General features: G+C 34.7%; 1 protein-coding gene across 2 annotated transcripts in view; it reads right to left on the bottom strand.

The window, feature by feature from the left end:
• The window catches only part of ddr2a (discoidin domain receptor tyrosine kinase 2a), a 34,037-nt gene extending 13,566 nt beyond the window's left edge, over positions 1-20,471 (bottom strand). The window contains exons 1-3 of one of the 2 annotated variants that reach the window (XM_082137386.1): positions 20,306-20,471; positions 5,838-5,945; positions 328-430 (exon numbers count right to left, since the gene is read on the bottom strand). In XM_082137386.1, coding sequence (XP_081993512.1) covers positions 328-430; positions 5,838-5,943 — 209 coding nt within the window. In that variant the 5' untranslated portion in view covers positions 5,944-5,945; positions 20,306-20,471. The remainder of the gene's footprint in view (positions 1-327; positions 431-5,837; positions 5,946-20,305) is intronic. The other variant, XM_082137385.1, reaches the window with a different exon arrangement.
• Between the last annotated feature and the right edge of the window lie 681 nt (positions 20,472-21,152).

The following is a 21,152-nucleotide window of genomic DNA, read 5'->3' as shown; positions in this document are numbered from 1 at the left end:
ACACAGAAAAATTCGCTTAAACCGGTTTCATTTACAGCAATCTCTTTGAGTCTTTCTTTGGTCTCTGGACCGCATCATAAATCAGTCTAAAATGCTTCATTTTGGGCGAAGAGGAATGTGTTGGGAACACTTAAAATCAGTGAAAATGCAGAAGCAATATATGGAGGAAGCATAATTACATCATTTTAGTGAGGCTAAGAGGAGGCCACCCACAGTTCCCCAGATGGTTTGCTCTCACCAAGATAACCTGCACTACAACTCATGGAAAACACAGTGTGTGTGTGTGTGTGTGTGTGTGTGTGTGTGTGTGTGTGTGTGTGTTCATACCTGCCATACTTTGCTGCTGTGGAGTCAGACCACTGACTAGAAGCTGAGATGTCTTCGTCTAAGATCTGGCCTCTGGACATTCCTAACGGGGACCGACACACACCTGTAAAAATGTAGTTAGTGTTTATTTGCCCATCAACTTGTATATGCAAATAACACTCACATTTCATAAGCATGCAGACAATACTTAATATTCACACATAACTTTTATATAGCATTTTTTTTTTCTATTTCCTATGTGTTTCAGTGGCTTCCCCTTATTTGCCTACATGAACAGTAGAGAATTGATAATTACTCAAATCTAAAAACAATTTGCACCTGAATTTTATGAATAATCTTTAATTTTACAGATTGATTCACTCCATGAGAGAAATAGACAGAAATGCAAAGGGTTTGGTTGAGATTATGATGTTTTAGTAACAAAATATGTACAGAAAAATGCTTTTATTACAATATATCACCATTATAAATGATAAAATATTCATATTGATTCATATTCATAAATATTGTGTTCAAAAATAGCATGTAAAACATGTAAATTATTTTATCACTGTATTTTACATTTTATTTTGAATCTACAGGACTTGGCAACAGTGGATGATTGGTTGAAAAAAAGTATAAAAGTGAAAAGCTGAACAAGAATAAATTAAGTAAATTCTTTTAAACATTCTAAAATGTACTGATTTATAGTTACATTTTCCATGTGAGAAGGGATGGGCCTTGAAGAACCCCTGTTTAAAGAGAAGTGTGTAGGGCTTTAGACCACCACACACTGATTTATTAGAAATATTATTTTATATTATTATCGCAAAATCACATAATACTGCTGAGCAAGAAAGGATATATAAATCTTAATCTCTCATAATATCTCTCTGAGTGTCTGTTTGAAGATCCGGACTTGTAAAAAATAAAGTGTACAAGGACACTCCTATTCCAAGTGGCCCCTCCATCTCAACAAAATAGGCTTTGTGATCCTGCCAGCAATAGCAAGGATAGTGGTGAAGGACTTTTTGTCTCTCTTTTCATTTTTTTTTCTGTCTCTCCTCCAAATGTTTGCTTAAAAGTCAAGATGGGGGAAACCTCAGAGGCTTGGTTTTGGCAATGACAAGCTGATACAATCCAAAACGAGTTGAATCCCCCAACAAAAAGCTCTTCCAGATGTAACAGAACGGCATCCTCCTCCCCCATCACTCTCTCTCTCTCTCTCTCTCTCTCTCTCTCTCTCTTTCTTTAACACACACATGCACTCATGCTCAAAAACAGGCAGATATACTTTAACATGCTAAGACTGGGCAATATAGAGAACATTAACAAAGTATTACAGGTCTGTGAAAGCGCTATATAAATGCAGACCATTTACAGGGAACATCAATTTAAGCAATATTCTATATTGTGTATATTTTAATGCACTTTTCAAATATTGCAATAAATGTTATTTTTAATGTATTCAAATATTTGTTAAATGTTTATTACAAATATATGTATAATTTCTTATATATATTTTATATATATATATATTTTTTTATTTGTACATTTAAATTATATATTTTACTTGGCAACAATGACTGATGGTTTAAACTCTGATTGAAAATACTTTTTTTATTTAAAATAATATATTTTTATTTTATCCTTTTCATATCAAATTATATAAATGTTTCTATATATTATTGCTATATTATTGTGATATTATTATTGTTATATATGTATACTGTATATATACACACCGTTTTTATATATTATAAAACATATAATAGAAATAATATGTTTTTAAATATTTTTTCATAAATTGAATAATTTTAGCTGTATCATTCAGCTAAAATATCCACACACAAAAAGAGAAAGAGAATGTGCTTTTGTAATTCAGGGCTGAGTTTTCATCATAGCTTTGTGAACGCAGGCAAAGCAGTGTTAGACGATTGACACAAGAGTGCCACATAGATAAAATGTCTTTCAAATGCAGTTCTGTTCGGCGGCAGACTCAGGGCTATGTGTTGACGGATGATCTCACAAGGTCACATAAGAAAAAGCACGGAAAGGTAGTAAAATAATACGCAAATATATGAACATAAGATAGTGTATTCTCAATGATGAAATTAACAAAAAGACTAATGGATTAATAAAATAAGATTTGTAAAGAAAGTTTGTTCCGTTCATACATTCACAGCACTGTGTATTTAGTCTCTGTTTTTCTACTCTCCCAGAGTGGACGGTTATAGCCTCAGTATCAGATGGAGTAAAATATTCAGTCTAAAAATATTCCTCACTTCAGAAAGGTGGAAAAATACTCATGTTGTGTGAAGAAACTGTGGCTTTTGGTCTTTCCTCTCTCTCTTTCTCTCATGGGCCACTCTGGCCTTGTGCAGTATTTCATTGGTCCGAGTGGCGCTTATTTCCCCCTCCTGCCAACCGTTTTTTTTCCATCTTTAATCCTTGTGAATGGCACATTTGTTCCACCATGTTTGCTGTCTAACTGCATGGTCCAAAGCCTTGCACACACAAACACACACACACACACACACACACACACGCACGCACGTGTATAGTAACATACACACACTTTTAATCACATGTAAACTGCTGGAGGAGCCGGAGGTAGGCTACTTAAATTTTTTTCTTTTCTTTCTTTTTTTTTTACAGTAGAAAAAAGTAAGAGTCTATAACTCAAAGTGGAAAAAAGCAGAGAGTAGGATGGTATAACTACAGTCTTTGGGAATTTTAAACAGAGGAAAGTTGGCAGAGGAGATCTCATAGCTACTGAGTTCAGCAACACACTTTTCCAGAAGTAGGAAAAAATGCGGCTTTATTTCCAGCGGAAATATGAAGGAGCAAAACTGATATTTAAAGAGGTTACAGCATCTCTCTCCTGGAAAGAATGGAAAGCAACAATTTATACAATTTATCTGAAACACTGTCATTAACTTCTGTCACTAACACTAAGGTCAACTAGCTGAATACCAAAACGATCAAACTGTAAATGTGAGAAAGACTGCTGCCGTGACTTATGAGCTGCAGAAACAAATATCTGAAAAACACACAAAGCCTTGGAGCAAAAAAAAAAGAAAAGAAAAGAAAAAGTAAGAAATAGAAGCTGTTTCGATATTCTTTCCTGTTGTCAAAATGTCTGGTATGTACAAGCCACAGACTCCAGTCTGATTGTTGAATCCATTGTAAAGAATCATGCTTGCGCTCCTGATACATTCAATAATAAACTCAAAGCAAGGTCACATCCACACACAGAGCTCACATGCAGTTCAATGAGGTTTGAGTGATGGACTCTATCCCGTTACATTTCACCACTACTTTAGCATGGTGTTCTTTCCTTTCTAACCACCAGCCTGTACAAAAAAAATATATAAACTGAAGTGTCTGTGATGATAAGTAATAATATTAGGCACTAGGCAGCAATTATGGGATACCATGATATATCACTAAGACAGTGTTTCAAAGCATAGTAGTGTATTGATTCAAACTGTAAAGCACAGCGCAAAAAAACAACAACAACAACAACAACAACAACATGCAAATGGTAATGCATGGTGAGCATGTTGTGATAATTTTTTCCAATATGTCACTATAAATCTCTATTTTCAATATGAAGGGCACAGGAGGCACCCTTCATTTTCATATCAGTAAAGCAAAAAAAAAAAAAAAAAAAAAATCAGATGGAAATGAATGGTGAGCATAATTATTTCCACCATGTCATTGTAAATTTATAATATATATATATATATATATATATATATATATATATATACACACACAGTATATATTTCCATTTTTTTGTGCCTATTTTAGGACCATTAGAGTTATTTTAGACAGGAACTCTAATGAGACTTTCTTGAGATTCATTTCTCAAGATCATGTTTCTGAATGAATGAATGAATGAATGAATGAATGACTAATCAAAAAAATGGAGCAAGACAATTATACAACAGCTATAATTCATTGCATGCAGGTGTTGTACTTTAGTTTTGTTTTCATTTATGTTTAATTATGTTCAATGATTCTTCTTAGGATTATGTCTTATTGTACTTAATTAATTTATGTAAATGATTAAAATTTTGTAGTGATTTAATATTTATTATTACATTAGAATGAGATTTATTTTTTACTTTAATTGTCATGAAAATAATGTCACAAATTAAAATCTTAATGTTCCTAATAATACGCATATTTTTCTTCATGCAAAACATAATTTCTTTCCTCATTTCTTTCTTCTGATTCTGGGGTGAAAATGCTTGGTAGGGCCACTCATGACTCCTTCACCCACTTCTCTCTGACACTTTCAAACCGGAAAGTAACAATCCAGAGTGTTCGGTCAGCAACAGAACAGCTGAGTGTAATTCTGTTATTTTTGCATGTACCACAAGGCTTTTAAACAATTTAGACTCCCTTTACATAAACCACACAGAAGGATTTTTAACAAACCATTTTACATATTCCCTGTTTACTTTGAAACAAGCCAAACATTACTTTGTAGTTCGCCCAAGCAAAGCGACAATTAAACAATCTGGATGGACTGGTATCCTCCTCTACGATACATTAAAGCACAATATGGCTTCAAAATAAACCATTGAAGAACATTATGCATTTCTTGCCTTATTGCATTGGCGTGTGTCAATGTTAGGCTTTAATGTCATGCCTGCCTTCATTTTTTTTAAATATGGAACAGCAACTGACACAAGATCAGAGGAAGGAAGCAATGTTACCTTGGTTAATCAAACTCATCTGCTTCATAAAGGAACACAGCCCAATATAGTACAAGAGCACAGTGTGGTTTTCATCCTGGGGGATCCCAGAAGAAACGGTCTCAAGCCATGGTGGTATTAGCCGCTTTCCAGACTTATGCTTTAGTCTCTACTGTACGGCTGCTCACCATGAGCTGGCTTCTGGTTTCCTTGTAAAATATAATTGAACCTCACATTGACATCACACTTTCCTCCCCACAAACCACCCATGCTAGAGAGAAAAAGCTAGAGTTGAAAGACACAGACAAAAGAGAAGAAGCCATGAGAACCAGAATGGAACCTGGGCATCTTCCAAACCTTATTCTCAGACCTCAATCTTAGACTGATCGCCACTACAGTACAAGGCTGTTTCAAACCTAGTCAAAAATAGCATTGCAATTTGCAGCAAACTGACTTTCAGAAAAACTTGACATTCATGGACAATAAAATCGGAGATTGTGACCACATGCTGTTAGTGGTACCACAACAACTGATTTCCATAGCGACTTGTCTCATAAAGTTTTTGAGTTAAACCCCATAGCAAATTTATGTCACCAAATGTTGTTCTGTTAATATAATATTGAAGACTACTAGTTAAGATTTGGGCTTGAGTTCCTTCAAACTCTGAAATTCATGAGTTACCATCATTGTTCTGTTGAGTAAGCCATTCAATTCCAAATCGCTTTGGATAAAATGATCAGCTGAATGACTTTATATTGGACAGTTTACAGCTTGAGTCATTTAATCTAATTTTATAAAATGAATGAAAAAAAACATATCTACCTGGATTTACTTGAGACTTGACAGCTCCTGATAGGTAAAGGAGAATAAGGAGCGGAAAGAGCATCTTCCAAAGTTGCCTCATCTCAGGCGGAGATGGGACTATCATTCCTGGAGAATGAGACACACGGTTAGAAAAAACTCATGACTTCACTTCACCACAGACATTCAGGAACTGTTTTAACATGATTTCTGCTTAAAATAAAAGAGGAATCAACCCTTGAGCAAATTTCAGCCCAGACTTCACCATCATATTTATGACGTTTCAAACTTGTATGACTTTATTTCTTCGGTGTTACACAAAAGAAGGTTTTTTTCCATACAATGAAAGCCAAAGCCAAAATATTCTTTAAAATATCTTCTTTTGTGTTGCACCGAAGAAAGAAAGTAATTTAAGGAACGGCAATAGAGTGCTTTTAACACATGATTATGCTGCCCAAATGCTCATGTCAATGGCTGGTCTTCATCCTTTCATTCAGTTTTTTATTCTTTCATTACAAAAAGGCACTGAGCCATGACACAAGTTTAATGGGAAAACAGGTTGTTGTTATTTTGAGGCAATGGTTTTAAATTGGTCAATAAAGATGCAATAATTGCCAGCAGAGCATAATGGAATTTCCATATATTCGTTATAATGACGTGAGAACAGCAACAATTGTTGGGAAAACTTCACAAGGCATTGTGGCTAGAGTTGAAAAAAATTTACAAAGTCTCTGAGTTCAAAGAGAAAATACTTGCTCTCTGGGTTTATTTCAATTACTGACCATCAAAACTTTTATGAAGGTCTGCTTTGTACATAGAATTTTGAACAAACACAGACACACAATAAAACTAGCCAGCACATCTTAACATTCATATTTACATAAATTCAGCATGCAGATGCTTCTGTTTAAATTATGCTATAAAAAAAGTTTAGAACAGAAACGGAACATTGCAAAAATCCTATTCTTATTTTGTAAAGAAGCAAAACTCCATGATAAACTTGTGACACGAGATGTATGCTGATATTACTAATAAACAAGTTTAAAACACAGTTTACGGAATGTGCTTGTAGTATACTTCAAATCTTAAAAGTATGAAATTATGTAATATAATATAATATAATATAATATAATATAATATAATATAATATAATATAATATAAATTATATTTAGGTGCGCCAAAAAGCTAGTTCAAGTAACTGCATTTCATATAAATCTTATTTAATATTAAACAGGGAAAACCAAACCTAAGACCTATTCGGATGGCAATTGTTTCTCATGGATGTCTGTTGATGTCTCGTGGATGTCTGTAAAAATAAATTTGCAAGGCACCTCAGAGATAGAACTCATGCATTCGGATGGCGATTTACACCGTGGTCAGTCACATGATTGTCCGCTGTAAATAAAATTGTCATATGCTAAGAGTAAATTCGTAATGTCGTATTTATTATGTAATTATTTATTATGTAATTATTTAAATCTCCTGTTTAAAAATAGGAAGCTAGACACACTATATTTGATGGTTTTCTGTCTTGCATTTTATCTCAAAATGATGGATGTCATTTAAAAAATATGGAAATTAATGGAAATAAGTTAATGCAGCCTCTTATTTATACATGAGGTAAACATAAAGCTGCTTGGTTTAAATTGTTAACGTATAGGCCTATAATTGTATATAATAGGGCCTACATATTTAAAAAAAATATATATATATGTTTTTTATATTACATTGCTACCACAATAACGGCCCATTTCAAATGTTTACATGCTTTTTCTCCACTTTCTTCCACTCACTGAGGTGGTGCGGTGATAAAATATTGTTCTTTTAAATCCAGCATTTCAGTAATAAAAGTGTACATCTTTAAAATGCATGCAAATTACAGTGAAGTGCAACAGTTATCGTACGGTGCTCCGCTGTGGTCAAAAAGGATTTAAACAGTGAATTTTGAAATGATTTCTTCTTGCAAACTCGGACGGCAATTAAATTACCACACAAACTTGGTGTGTCAAAAAACAGTAGGTAATTCGGCCGAGGATTTTTATGTGGTAGGTGGGGGAAAAAAACTAACATTCTGGATTTGGACAGCAATACAATCTCTGATTTTTCACAAATTTGCGTTTTTGTAGTTTACATGAAGACAGTACCGGTATCATTTTCAAAACCTTGCATTTTTCAAAAGCTTGCGTTTTCAGGCCCCCAAAACACCATTGTCGTGTAAATGAACGGCTGTTTTTAGTTAATAGTAAATCACAAAATAATGTGAATGCAAACACTTACTTGATCATGCATCGTTTCTTTCCTAAATTACATTCTCAGCATTAAACATTGGCCGCAAAAATGTTTAGCGATCAACCTGAATAATGACACAGACATTTGATTTGAATGTAACTTTATCACCTCTTGAGTACTTAGTATAGGGATAGCTCATTTGCAGTGCACTGGCTGAGCATTCATGTCTGAACGTAACTACTTGCAGAGTATGTTTCTGGCCTGACATCGCAAGAAAACAAAAAACTGACCAGGGGATGTGGACTGTCTGACTGTGGGTCAGACGTTACCTCAGAGAGTGTGTTAGTGCCAGTATGAATGACCAGTTAAGTCAAAATGTCACTTCCCCCTTAACTGATCATACTATGAAATAGTCCTGGTTGCCAATCTCAGTATTACCATACCAATCTCTCCAAGAGTTGTCATGACAGAATTGTAGTTGTCTTTATAGTTAGCATTCTTGGTGTGATCGGGCCTTTACTGTGCTAATGCTGTGTGTTGTGAAGTATTTGTGTTGCTTCATAAGCATGATGTTCAATAAGGACCACACTGCTTGGTGGAAGAATTATTATTTGTCAACTAAATGATTGAAGTTTGTTTATTTTATGAAATCTTGCTAGGTATATGTAGGCCCTGCATTGTGCCTAACTTAAACTACATTTACAAAGAGCTCACTAATAAACCACGACTTCTTGGGGGCTTATTGCTTTAACAGAACAAAATATAGTGGCCAAAAAAAAGAAAAAAGAAAAACCCAGAAAGAACTGCATAACAATCAATGAAGAACCCTGGTATAGTTTTGCGGGGCTTTGAGAGCTCAATAATGAGAAACAACTAACTCACTTCTTCCTTTTTATGGTGTCTTTTATAAATTTACTTTGTCTCCCCAGGGACAACCCTATTTGGTTAACACGTGTGACTCTGCAAACCTCTCTGTGAACTCCCAAGCAGAGGGGATACCACACAGGGTAAAGCGCAGTCATGACCTGGGTTACAAGGACCCTCAATTACTCGCTGCAGTGCATACCGGGGTTACGACGCAGTGGGGAGAGGATTCTTTGGTGTGTTATTCTGCCAGCATTTCCCAAAGTCACTTTCCCAAGTTCAAAACACTTTTAACACTTCGTTAACAATCAACTTCAGAGATATATTTTAAGATCGTAAGTTAATGCAACTGCAAATACAATTTAATATTGTATTTATTATTAAATAGCATTATGTATCATATTTATGAATACAAATTGGTGCTAAATTTCAAGTTCTAATTCAAATTAATCAATAAATGCATGTTCAGTCTAGTAAAGCTGGTAAATATTTGATAATGGGTGACACTAAGGTGTCATTTGTATCCAAAATGCAGTGTTACCTTAATAGTCCCTAAAAATCCCACAATAATTTTTTATTTGCTCAGCAGTGTATGTTGGGAGTTTTTTTACTCTCAGAGGCATTTCAAAAGGTATTCCTGTACTGCACAGAAACATACAGTAGCTTAGGTGAGGTTTATGAACATATTTCAGGCAGAGTGTGAACAGAGATGATCTAGGTCACAGTGAGACTATAGTAAACATATGTGACCCTGGACCACAAAAGACCAGTCACATGTAGCCTGGCTAACGTCAGACCTCTTTCTCACGACGTGGTCTGGGAACCACATGTTAATTTTCTCGTATTTGAGGCGTGGTTTACGAATGCCCAGAGCCGTTTATTGGGCGCTACGAATGTCTATCAAATGCGCCTGTACGTAGCTCATAGCCAATCGTTTCAATTATACCAGATGACGTATGTAGAGCGACAGAAATTCGACGAGGAAGAAGACAATGGCTGAAGAAGACTAAACTACTTAGAACACTATCTAAGGCTGCATCGAAAGGTAACTTCGCGTCTGCTGCCATGTTGGATCCATAGATATAAACAAACTGCTTCGGTGTGTCGCATAGACGTCGTCATCGTCTTGCTGCTCCCTCCCCGTTCTGTGATTGGTCCCCTCGCTGAGGCGAAAATCTGGTCCATGGTATCCAGGCTGCCTAGCAGCGTGAATAAAATCGCGCTGCGCTCAAGGCAGCATGGGGAAACGCAGGCTAAGTCACATGGGTAATTTTTTTAAATTGAGATTTATACTAATACATCACCTGAAAGCTGATTAAATAAGCTTTCCATTGATCACTGATGTATGGTTTGTTTGTATAGGAAAATATTTGGCCGAGATACAACTATTTAAAAATCTGGAATCTGAGGGTGCAAAAAAATCGAAACATTGAGAAAATCACCTTTAAAGTTGTCCATTTATGTTCGCGATTGTGCTGCATTCACTCACAAAAATAAATGTTTTATATATTTACGGTAGGAAATTTACAAAATATCTTCATGGAACATGATCTTTACTTAATATCCTAATGATTTTTGGCATAAAAGAAAAATCGATAATTTTGACCCATACAATGTATTGTCGGCTATTGCCACAAATATACCCGTGCGACTTGTGACTGGTTTTGTGATCCAGGGTCACATATGGAATTACTGGACTGTTGCCTCTGAAGCATTCATGTGCTCCACACATTTACAGCATAATATATGATTAAAGAGCCTGTGGTGTTTGAAATTGGTACCAGCCCAACGAGGCCATTCCTCAAATTTCACGTGTCATGGTGTTCACACAGTGATTCTGCAAGGAGGCAGATGAGAATAATAGAAGGGGACACGGGTAGACGGGGCACAACGGGGGAAGTAACAAGAGATTTGTCTCTTAAAATAGTCGGTGTGTGTACGCTTGTGGTATACTGCATTATGAAGCTGTCATGACCTAATCACATAAATTGAGAAGACAAAGTACCCAACCACTTCAGAATATGGATGGTTTTTACATTTTCAGACATTGCAGACTTTCAGACAGACTGACACATTATATTTAGCAACTTTTAAAGTTTCTCATTTGTGGCACCCAAGTACATTGGAATGTTTAAAATCACTTTACCAGCGACTCTAAGGAATTGTAAAAGAAAGCTCCAGCTGTAGCTTTCTAAATCACCTGCCATGCTTCATACTTCATGCTTCAAAGAAGACATTATTACTTATATAGTCTGCATTAAAAGTATAAGTACTTAAATCACACACTACTGTTCAAAGGTTTGAACATAAATTACATTTAAAAAAATATTAAAATAGAAAAGTGTTAAATTGTAACAATAATTAAATTGTAATAGTATTTGCTTGTATTTGTAATTAAATAAATGCAGCCCTGGTGATCATAAGAGACTTCTTTCAAAAACATTAAAAAATCTTACCGACCAAACTGTCTAGCACTGAGTTTCAGCCACTATGCTACATAAGCATTAGAAAAGGGGAATGGAATCAGGACACAACATTGGGCAGATTCAAATCTGTTTCTCCCACATGTGCACCTCTGTCTCTCTGTGAAAGCACATCTGCCACACCAACGTAAAGGAGATCCATCATGATATTTTTCCCTATTATATTTGTTTCAGTGTGAGGAATTCCACATTACAACATGGAATTTTTGAGAAAAAACCCTTTCATCTTAAATAAAATGATGGTATACTAACACTCAAATTGAGATCCACTTTCAGTGTATTAAAGGAACCTTTAAGTTCTGTTTGATTCAGACTAAGATGCTTGCATAAAATTAATTAATTCTCTAAGCTTATATTTATTACATTAGGATTGGAATAGATAAAATAGACATAGCTGGAATAGCATGGTGCCATGAAATGACAAGGTCATAGGTCAATTCCAGGGTGTGCATGGACTCGTATATTGCAAGCCACTTTGGGGGAAAAAAGTGTCTGCCATACGAATAAGTGTAAATGAATAATAGTCATCCTAAATGTCATCTGAAATTTCTCTAGTAATGGTGGATAAGGAAAAATAATTTGTGAGTAAAATATCAAAAGCTTGAAAAAGGTTTCACATTAAAATGCTTCAAATAAATTAAAAGTTGAGTATTTAAACAGTCTTAACAAGATAATTGATTATATGAAATAAGAATGAAACATTTTGGTGGGCTCAAGTTTGCAAAGAGCAGCGAGCGTAGCCATTAAAAATATTACTTTCAAATATGATTAAAGGGCCGTTCACACCAAGAACGATAACTATAAAGATAACCATATAGCGATAACTATATTAGCGTCCACACCAATGAATGACAACGCTCTGTTTATTCTCTCTTTGTCCACTTAAAAGCTTGAGCTCTTCAAAGAGGAATAGATTCTGATTGGCTGTCGATGTTTTATTGTTAATCAGCTGAAAAAAAAAAAATATCATTCTAAAAGTAATTCCAATGATATCGTTTCTCTGTGCCGTTATTGTCATAGTTGTGATGTGGACTCTGCTATTTTTTATATTTAGAACTTTATAGTTATCTTCATTGTTATCGTCCTTGGACTGGCCTTAATTCTGAAGATTATTATGCTCAACTGCTCAGAAAGAATATTTCTTATTATTTTAGTTAAATAGTAAAGCATTTAAACATTTAAGAGTCCAGTTTGATTATTTACTTTTTTTAAATAGCTTTTTTCATATTTTCAAAGTAAAAATAGGAAGCAGCCATATACTAATTAGTATAAAGAAAAGCTTAAACTTAGAAGGGAATACATATGTGTTTTGTCCATTTAACAGAAGTTTTGTGGTGAGAAATACATTTTCCCAAGAGCAACAATCCCAGAGATTCTAACCATAAACAGACTCTCAGTAACACGCTAGAATACTAATTCCAGAAAATCACACTAAACAAACACCTTTTTATCTGATAACAGTATTTAAAGAGAAACCATCGGTGATTTGAAGGAACTTATTAAACATAACACCTCACAGCACAGAGCGCCAATAGTGCAAAAAAAGGCCGTGCCCCTCGCGAGACCTCTTAGTGTAAATATAGTTGGATTTAGCTGATTCCAAACCACAATACTGGCTCTTCAGTGCAACCTGGCAAAACGAGTCAATTACACGTTACACGCCGTCTTCTAGGCACTTTAGTCAACATGATTCACATGCAATAGGTGAAGATCACTTTTAAAGGAAAACGTGGCCTCGCACAGAGCCTGGTTACCTCATAAACAGCATGAGGCCCATATCAGGAAAAAGGAAATGAAAGTCAAAAATAGTGTCTGTGATTTTGCAATGAGGACACAGTGTGCTCTTTGAATTTAAATGCACAGTACGGCTCACAGCAAGGTAACGCAACAAGTATCTAAGCAAACGCTAGTCCATTTTTACAGCAATTTTTTTTTTTTTTTACAGGTAAGTGCTCTGAAAACCACAGCAATTAAGAGTAAATCGCATTTTATAAGCAAAGCTTTTATCTTTCTGCACTTTTTCCTGTGCCACATTGAGGATATTGAGTCATGAAATGTTGAGAGCATGTCTTTTTCAAGTCAAGGACTTTTTGGTGGATAGAGACTGAAAAGGAGTATCATATTAAAGTAATTACATATATGATGTTTACATTACATTGTCTTTAAAATAATGAATATATATTCTAACTATTATATTATATTAAATATTTTTGTGTCACACTTATTTTGTTTCCCCACAAAAATATACATTTTTAACAATAATTTACAATATAATAGTTTATGCAGGTTTAATCTCCATATGTTCTGGACATAAACAATTCCTAGCTAATCAGTCTTTAATTATTGAATATAGCAGAGAAGCTAATGACAGCTTCACATAGATTGGAGGACAGACAGGTCATACATTATCTAAAGGCCTCAATTAAATATCATCACACATCAGTGTCAAAATCTGGTTTCAATTTGTGGCCCTGTAAGCGAGAGCTTTCCCAGATCTGGGATCGGCACTTAACCAACCAAATAACCAGAAAATGACAGTGAAGGGCTGTTCAAACGTGCCGTCAAGACGACTATGCACTTTCGGTTACGCTTTAGAGCCTCACTAAATAACTGTCAAGATTTTAATCATATACTGTAAAAATGATGGCAGTGCTCATAATGATTCCTGCCACTTCAGGACTGTCACGGGTGGTTGCAGGCAAACAGACCTATAATATGAAATATGAAGAGAGTTCCAACAAAAGAGTTTAATGGCAAAAGGCAGAGCAACACACACTAAACGTAAGCGTGACCGAACACTGAAAGACTGTGAAGGAAGAACTTAAGTAGTGACTCAAAGAAGATAATTAAATTAGGCTACGTGCACCTGAACAGAATAAACTATAACAGTAACCATAGTGTGTGGAGTGGCGGGAAAATCAAACAAAGGAACACATGAGACGAATGAAAACAAACTAAAAGTCCATGATAACTAAGGGGCTGTTTGCACGACACCGTTTTCAGCTAAAAACGTTAAAAAAAAAGTATGCGTTTTGGCCGTTCAGTTACATGACACTGGTGTTTTGATTGCCTGAAAACGCAAACTTTAGAAAAAAGGGTTTCAAAGTGTATGTTTTTGAAAACGGTATCCGTGTAAACAACAAAACCGCGAATCTGTGAAAACGATGACGTCATGCACATGCGTATAACGTAGTGTTTCATCGCCATAACGGCTTGGCAGCAGAATGCAGCTTTTTCAGTCGTTTTCAGGGATCCGTGTGAATGGGGATCGTTTTGACAATGGTGTCGTCTGTATGCAAGAAACTCAAAGGAAAAACGTCTCAGTTTTAAGCATATCGTTGTCGTGTAAACGTATAAGACAAACTGAACATAACTGTGACAAGGACATTCATTTCAAACATTTTTATAAGAGTTTATCACAGCTTTGTCACAGCTTCAAATTATCACAATTACAGTGTGAAAAAAATACTGCCTTAAATTTTGGTACTATACGGTTATCCGGACCACACGATGGCCTACCCCTAACCCCGCCCCTAAACCTACCCGTCACTGGGGTTAAGACCAATCATACGATGGCCTACCCCTAACCCCGCCCCTAAACCTACCCGTAACTGGGGTTAAGACCAATCATACGATGGCCTCCCCTAACCCCGCCCCTAAACCTACCCGTCACTGGGGTTAAGACCAATCATACGATGGCCTCCCCTAACCCCGCCCCTAAACCTACCCGTCACTGGGGTTAAGACCAATCAGGGATGACTATACGGAACTAAAAGACACACGTGTGGTCCGGATAACCGTATAGTTCCTAAATACAATCAACTTAAACTGATTTAAAAAATGAGTTGAATCTTGTATAACTTATAAAAACAGTTGAAAGTTGCTTAACTTATTTTGATGAGTTAAAGCAATGTAAAAACACATGTTGTCATACATTATTCATCAGATCATTTTTCACAGTGTAAAATAGTGCATTTTATTTGGCATTCAACGTTAATGGATCTTATTCGCCAGGCTGATATTCACACGCCTGTAAATTTAGGTATGAAGAGACCATGTGTTTTTCATTTGAAACCTCTTTCATTCCTCCCTAAAGCAATGGTCATAGCATTGCAGATATTTTACTTTCATGGAAATACATAAATCCAAATTTAAATGGCAGTTCCAGCAGAATTAGAGCCAAGTGATAGCAAAAACAGATGCAAGTGCAACGACACATGTTACAGAATCATGAGGTTTTGTGATGAGCAAATGTTTTTAATCTAACCTAAAAGCACAGGTGACTGAAAATGTAATTCTGATAAAGGTGTCATATATTGTACAGTTAGCATAACTGCATAATGATAATTAAAGAATCAAAGGCCACAAACAGTATAAAACAAAGTCTGCTAATATTAGATGGTGAGAAAATGCTTTGAAAAAAGGTTTTTGAAAGGTTCATTGTGAGACAACAGAGCCTTGGGGCTTTGCACAATCATATGCAATTTAAAATGATTTAATAAGAAATAAGCAGTCAGCTGTTAGAATTCTTAAGTTAGAGTTGAAGATCACGTTCAGACTTTTAGAGTGCTAAAGCTAGCTGGTCCAATGGTTCATAGTTTGAATGGGGAACTTCATCTGTGCACCTGCACAAAACACACTTGAATGTAACATACACTCTCTCCTGAGCTTTCAGACTTAAATTACACCTAACAACTCCGCCAGTGGAAAAATCCTTTTCTATTTCCTTTTTGAAAAGCAACAGTCAGTTTATGAAGTGTTGCATGAATCATACAAGACTCAAAAGCAAGCAGTGGGCGCTCTCTTACTGAAAAAGTCAATGTACATATATTTTCAAAAGAGCAGATTTGCGCATACACATTAACGAGGGAACAATTTAACTTGCCATGATCACTCTCATCAAAAACCATAACTGCTAATCAACTTTTAAATATATATAAAAAAAATTATAGCATGAAAACAGTCTGTCGTCGTAATACAAAATATAAATCAGTTGCAAAAAAATTCACAAATATCCCCCCCCCCCCCATTCAACAAAAAGGTCTTTATAGTAAAAAAGAAAGAAAAAGGATCTTCACACTAATAAAAAAAGGTAGCACTTTATTTTACAGTCCTGTTCCTGAATGAACATACTATGTACTTTTTATAGTAATTGTAATAACTGGGTAATAACTTATAAGTACTAATCCTGAACCTACACCTAAACCCTGTAGTTACCTTATATTACAGTTACCTGTAAAATAAAGTGCAACCCGAAAAAAAAAGGAAACATTTTTTTTTATGTTAAATGTTTTTATTTGGTATTTTAGGAGACTATCATTTGTAACTACACATTTAAAAAAAATTGGAAACATATAAAACTTACATCCTAACAAATATGCACTGACGTAAAGGTAATAATAATTAGACAGAAAATGTAAATTAATTAATTAATTAGGAAAAAAATTATAAAACACTACTAACCAAACAGAAAACACAACCCCTACCCAAAAGTGCTATCCAGTGGTAAAAGCAGGCAATGAAGGCATGTTTAACATAATCACAAGCATGCAGAAAAGAAATAAAAGAGGACTAAACTTTTTGAAATAACAAAATCTTGTATTTTAGGCCAAATTCTTTCTAAATGAGTTGGAACTTTCTTCCAAAACAAAAGAATACGTTTTTTTTTTTTTTTGCAGAGATTTAATATGAAACAAACTGTTGTTGCACCAGTTTAAGTCTCAAAAATTCTTCAGAAACGGCAAATATAATTAATATAGGATCTGGTTCAAAACATACGTACAAATGTATCTGAAAACACCTGGAAATTTTTGTTCCAGAAGCTTTGTAATATTGAACACGTAACATAGCAATGAGACAGGTTAGCATCTAAAAATTGACATTTGTCACATAATGGAGACACTTCTATAAATATTTAGTTAAATTTACACTTGGAATAATGACGCCTATGAAGCACTTTAAACTGAATAAGACAACGTCTTGCATTAATGGAACACCTGTGGACAAGTTCAAGACTAAGTTCCCATATTTCAATAGGAATTTCCACCGCAAGTTCCTCTTCCCAGGCAGATTTACTTTTCTCAAAGGAATTTTCACCTGTTCTAAAGCCTTGTATAGAAAGGAGATGGTACTACCATCTCAATGACGTCTTTCCAAAAACTCATTCAAATACATAGGTGTGACATTGGGAATGTAAGACTTCACAAAGTCTCTAACTTAAAGGTTCCTAAAGAAATTATTAGAAGGGATATTATATTTCTCACACAGCTGTTGAAAGGAAGCACATTTTCCATTCACATATAAATCCCCTATATTTCATAACATTTCACTAATATTTTTCAAAACTCAAATGCACTGTCTAACATAGAAGGGCAAAAGGAGGGGTTAAATGAGATGGAGAGCAAAAACGACAACGTGTTTTTAACTGTTTCCAAATATCAATAGAATTATGAATAACAGGGTCGTGATTATAAAGTGAACTAGCTATACCTGTGGGTGACAAAAGTATTGCATTGACATTCCCTCCTGTTCCAACACCAGCCAAAAATGGTTCTTTTAAGAACTGTTCACTGAAAGGTCCTTTGGTGAACCAATAATGGTTCTTCTATGGCATCACTGTGAAAACCTTCTTTTGGACACTTTATTTTTTAAGAGTGTAGGTATATGGACACTAACAAACATAAATTCTTCACAAATATTCTCTCCTGTTATCCAATCGAGATCTTGAATCAATGTAACAGTGAGAAAAGTGAAATCGTTTCTGATTTTACAGTAATACATTGAACTGAGAAGTGGTATCACACACGAGCTGGGACTTCTAGTACAGTGGGACTAATGCAATTTATTGACTTCCCATGAATTGGAAAGGTTAATGCCAATTGAACAAAATTTGTCCCAGTTAGCTAAGATGACAAAATTCTGCCTCTGTTTGGGAACTAAAATAAATACAATGCAAAAAAAAAAAAAAAAAGTTTTCTTTCTTAGTATTTTTCCAGTACAAATATCTAAACAATCTTAAAACAAGATACATTTCCTTAAGAATCAAAATGACTTAATATCTTAAGTCTTGTTTGGAAGAAAAAAAATCAAAGTGATTAAAAAAGAAAAAAGATCTAACAGTGGGGGTCAGAAAAATAAACTTAATTCAAAGGGAAAACCAGATTAGTTTTCTTACTCCATTGACATATTTTTTCTTGTTTTAAGCATAAACTCACTTAATTCGGATATACATTTTTATCCTTTTTTTTTTTTTTTTTTTGCAGTGTACCTAGACTGAGATGTAAAACAAATCTAAAAAGCACAAACAGAATATTAAATTACTGCAGCCAAATGTAAAGTTAAAAGGATAGTTCACCCCAAAATAAAAATCTGTATTTGACCCAAAAGTTGTTCCAAACCTGTATAAATTTGTTCTGCTGAACACAAAGGAAGACATTTAAAAGCAGTTGTGGGACCTCATTGACTTCCATAGTATTTTTTTCCATAATATGGAAGTCAATGGTGCCCAACAACTGTTTGGTTACCCATATTCTTCAATATATCTCTTAAAACTCGTACAGGTTTGGAACAACTTGAGGGTGAGTAAATGATGACAGAATTAAAAAAATTTGGGTGAACTATCCTTTTAGGGTGAACTTCAGCTAATGGTTTCAGAGTAAAATAGTAAAATATAATGTACAAGAATGACTTAAGAATTATTATTTATAACAGCTTTGTAATGTAAGCATCATAAAAAATATGTATTACTAGGCCTGGCTTGAATGCAACATTCAGTGTTATACAATATGTAGCAGGGGGTCTCTGCGCAGTCTCTTTATCCACTAAAGGGCCTCATTATAGCGTTTTTGTTATCAGAACAAAACCTTAAAAATATAGCACACACAATCTTTGGCTGCAAACAAAGCTCTAGCGTCTTCGTACAGAAATGCTAACAGAAATGTAAGAATAAACTGACTATTCGCAGTTCAGATAAATCATGTGTTGAGGTCTCGGAAAGGTCAACACTGTGTAATGCCGGTAGTGATTTCATGAACCACGTCCTACGCGAACCAGGTTGATTTGCACAGTGGGAGGATATACAGTGTTCCCAAAAGTGTTTGGACAGTAAATCACATTTAAAAATGTCAAAACAAAGGACCTTTTCTCATGATTAACCAAGTTGGATTCAATGTCATTTTTAGAGGATGTATACAGTTAAAAAGTTGTTTTAGCAAAGTAACCACAAGTGTAATTCATAATTTATAAGTTATCTATACTAATACTAATGAACAACATGTTTTATAATTTAAAAGCTTAAGCATTTTTTGAACTTGAAAGGCATGCTTATCAAAAAACTATTTACATTGAAGTGTACATTAAGATTGACTCAACTGTCCAAATACATTTTAGGGGTACTGTGCTTTAATACCTCACCTTAACTTATACAAATATTGTATTCTTAATTTGACAACTACAAAAGGGCTACATTTATAACTTTACAAAGCTGTATTTAGAAAAAGGAAGTCCTGAGGGACAACAGCCGAAACTAATACCGTACAATATGTATAATTTTCCAGCAGAATCAAATACTTTAAGTACACTTATATGAAATTTAACAAGCTAGAACATGTATGATGGCTTGTTAAAAAAAGTAAATTCAGAACAGCTGTTTTGCAAAAGTTCACTGGATCAAGTTGCTCTGCTATCCGCTATTTTAGTCTGCCATGCAAACAGTGTCTGTCCAATGCAAGCCTTAACACAAAGACAACGGCACAGCACTGATACACATTAAATCATATTTAAAAAACTTCACATTCAATCAAATACACATTCTCATTAATCAAACAGAGGTAATAACCAAACTTCTTTAAATTAAATAAAAAAATTAAAAATAAAATAAAATAAAGACAATTACAGACATAATGCAAACTTACTGCTTGGGTTGCTTTTTTCAAACCATTTGTCCAAGGCTTTTCTAAGTCCAAGTACTGTATGAGTAATAGGAGGATAAAAACTAGGATTTTTCTTTCTCTCCGAAGTTCTCTCAGTTCTCACATTCAGACACAGTAAGCTGATGTAAGACACCGCTGGATGAAGGAAAAAAAGAGCGAGAGAGAGAGAGAGAGAGAGAGAGAGAGAGAGAGAGAGAGAGAGAGAGAGAGAGACTAAAAAAAACGAACATTCTGAGGATTCTTGGGAAAATGCCAAAGTCCCAGAATTCTTTCTGCCATGCAGAAGGTTTCAATTAAGTCAGACTCCTGTGACCAATCAGAGAAGATTTTCCTTGAATATTCTTTCTTTTTATATATATAGTCAAGCAGCATCTACAATAAAAATAAATAAAAATGTGATAAGTGACAAGAACAGCAAGTATCAAGTTTATGTTCTCATATGATCAGTTATTTTCCACTACCATGTGTTGGCGCTCACTAATGTTAGTAGGCTAGGAGGATGCAGTCATTAAAAATGTATTGAAAAGCATGGAATTTGTCTTTCTCCGTGTACGTTTGTTTGCATTTATCTTGCAAACCTTTTTATAAAAACGATTAATTAATTATTTGAGAACCATGGGTATGGTGTAGCTCAGTTAGTTCTGGTTGTAACTCTGGAATTGTTTATCAATTGAGCTTCACATAGTAAGAGGGATTTAAAATACACTTATCTTTTTTCAACTATAAAAAAAGAAATTGTGATTATTAGGTAGACTTCTTTGAAGTTGGTTTGCCTTCCCCTTTAAATTTCTCCTCCATCTCTATAGTGGAAAATCAATCTGCAAGATAA

The sequence above is a fragment of the Leuciscus leuciscus genome, assembly GCF_965113295.1.
Source record: "Leuciscus leuciscus genome assembly, chromosome: 14".
NCBI classification, from domain to species: Eukaryota; Metazoa; Chordata; class Actinopteri; order Cypriniformes; family Leuciscidae; genus Leuciscus; species Leuciscus leuciscus.
This window is presented reverse-complemented; position numbering and strand designations above follow the sequence as displayed.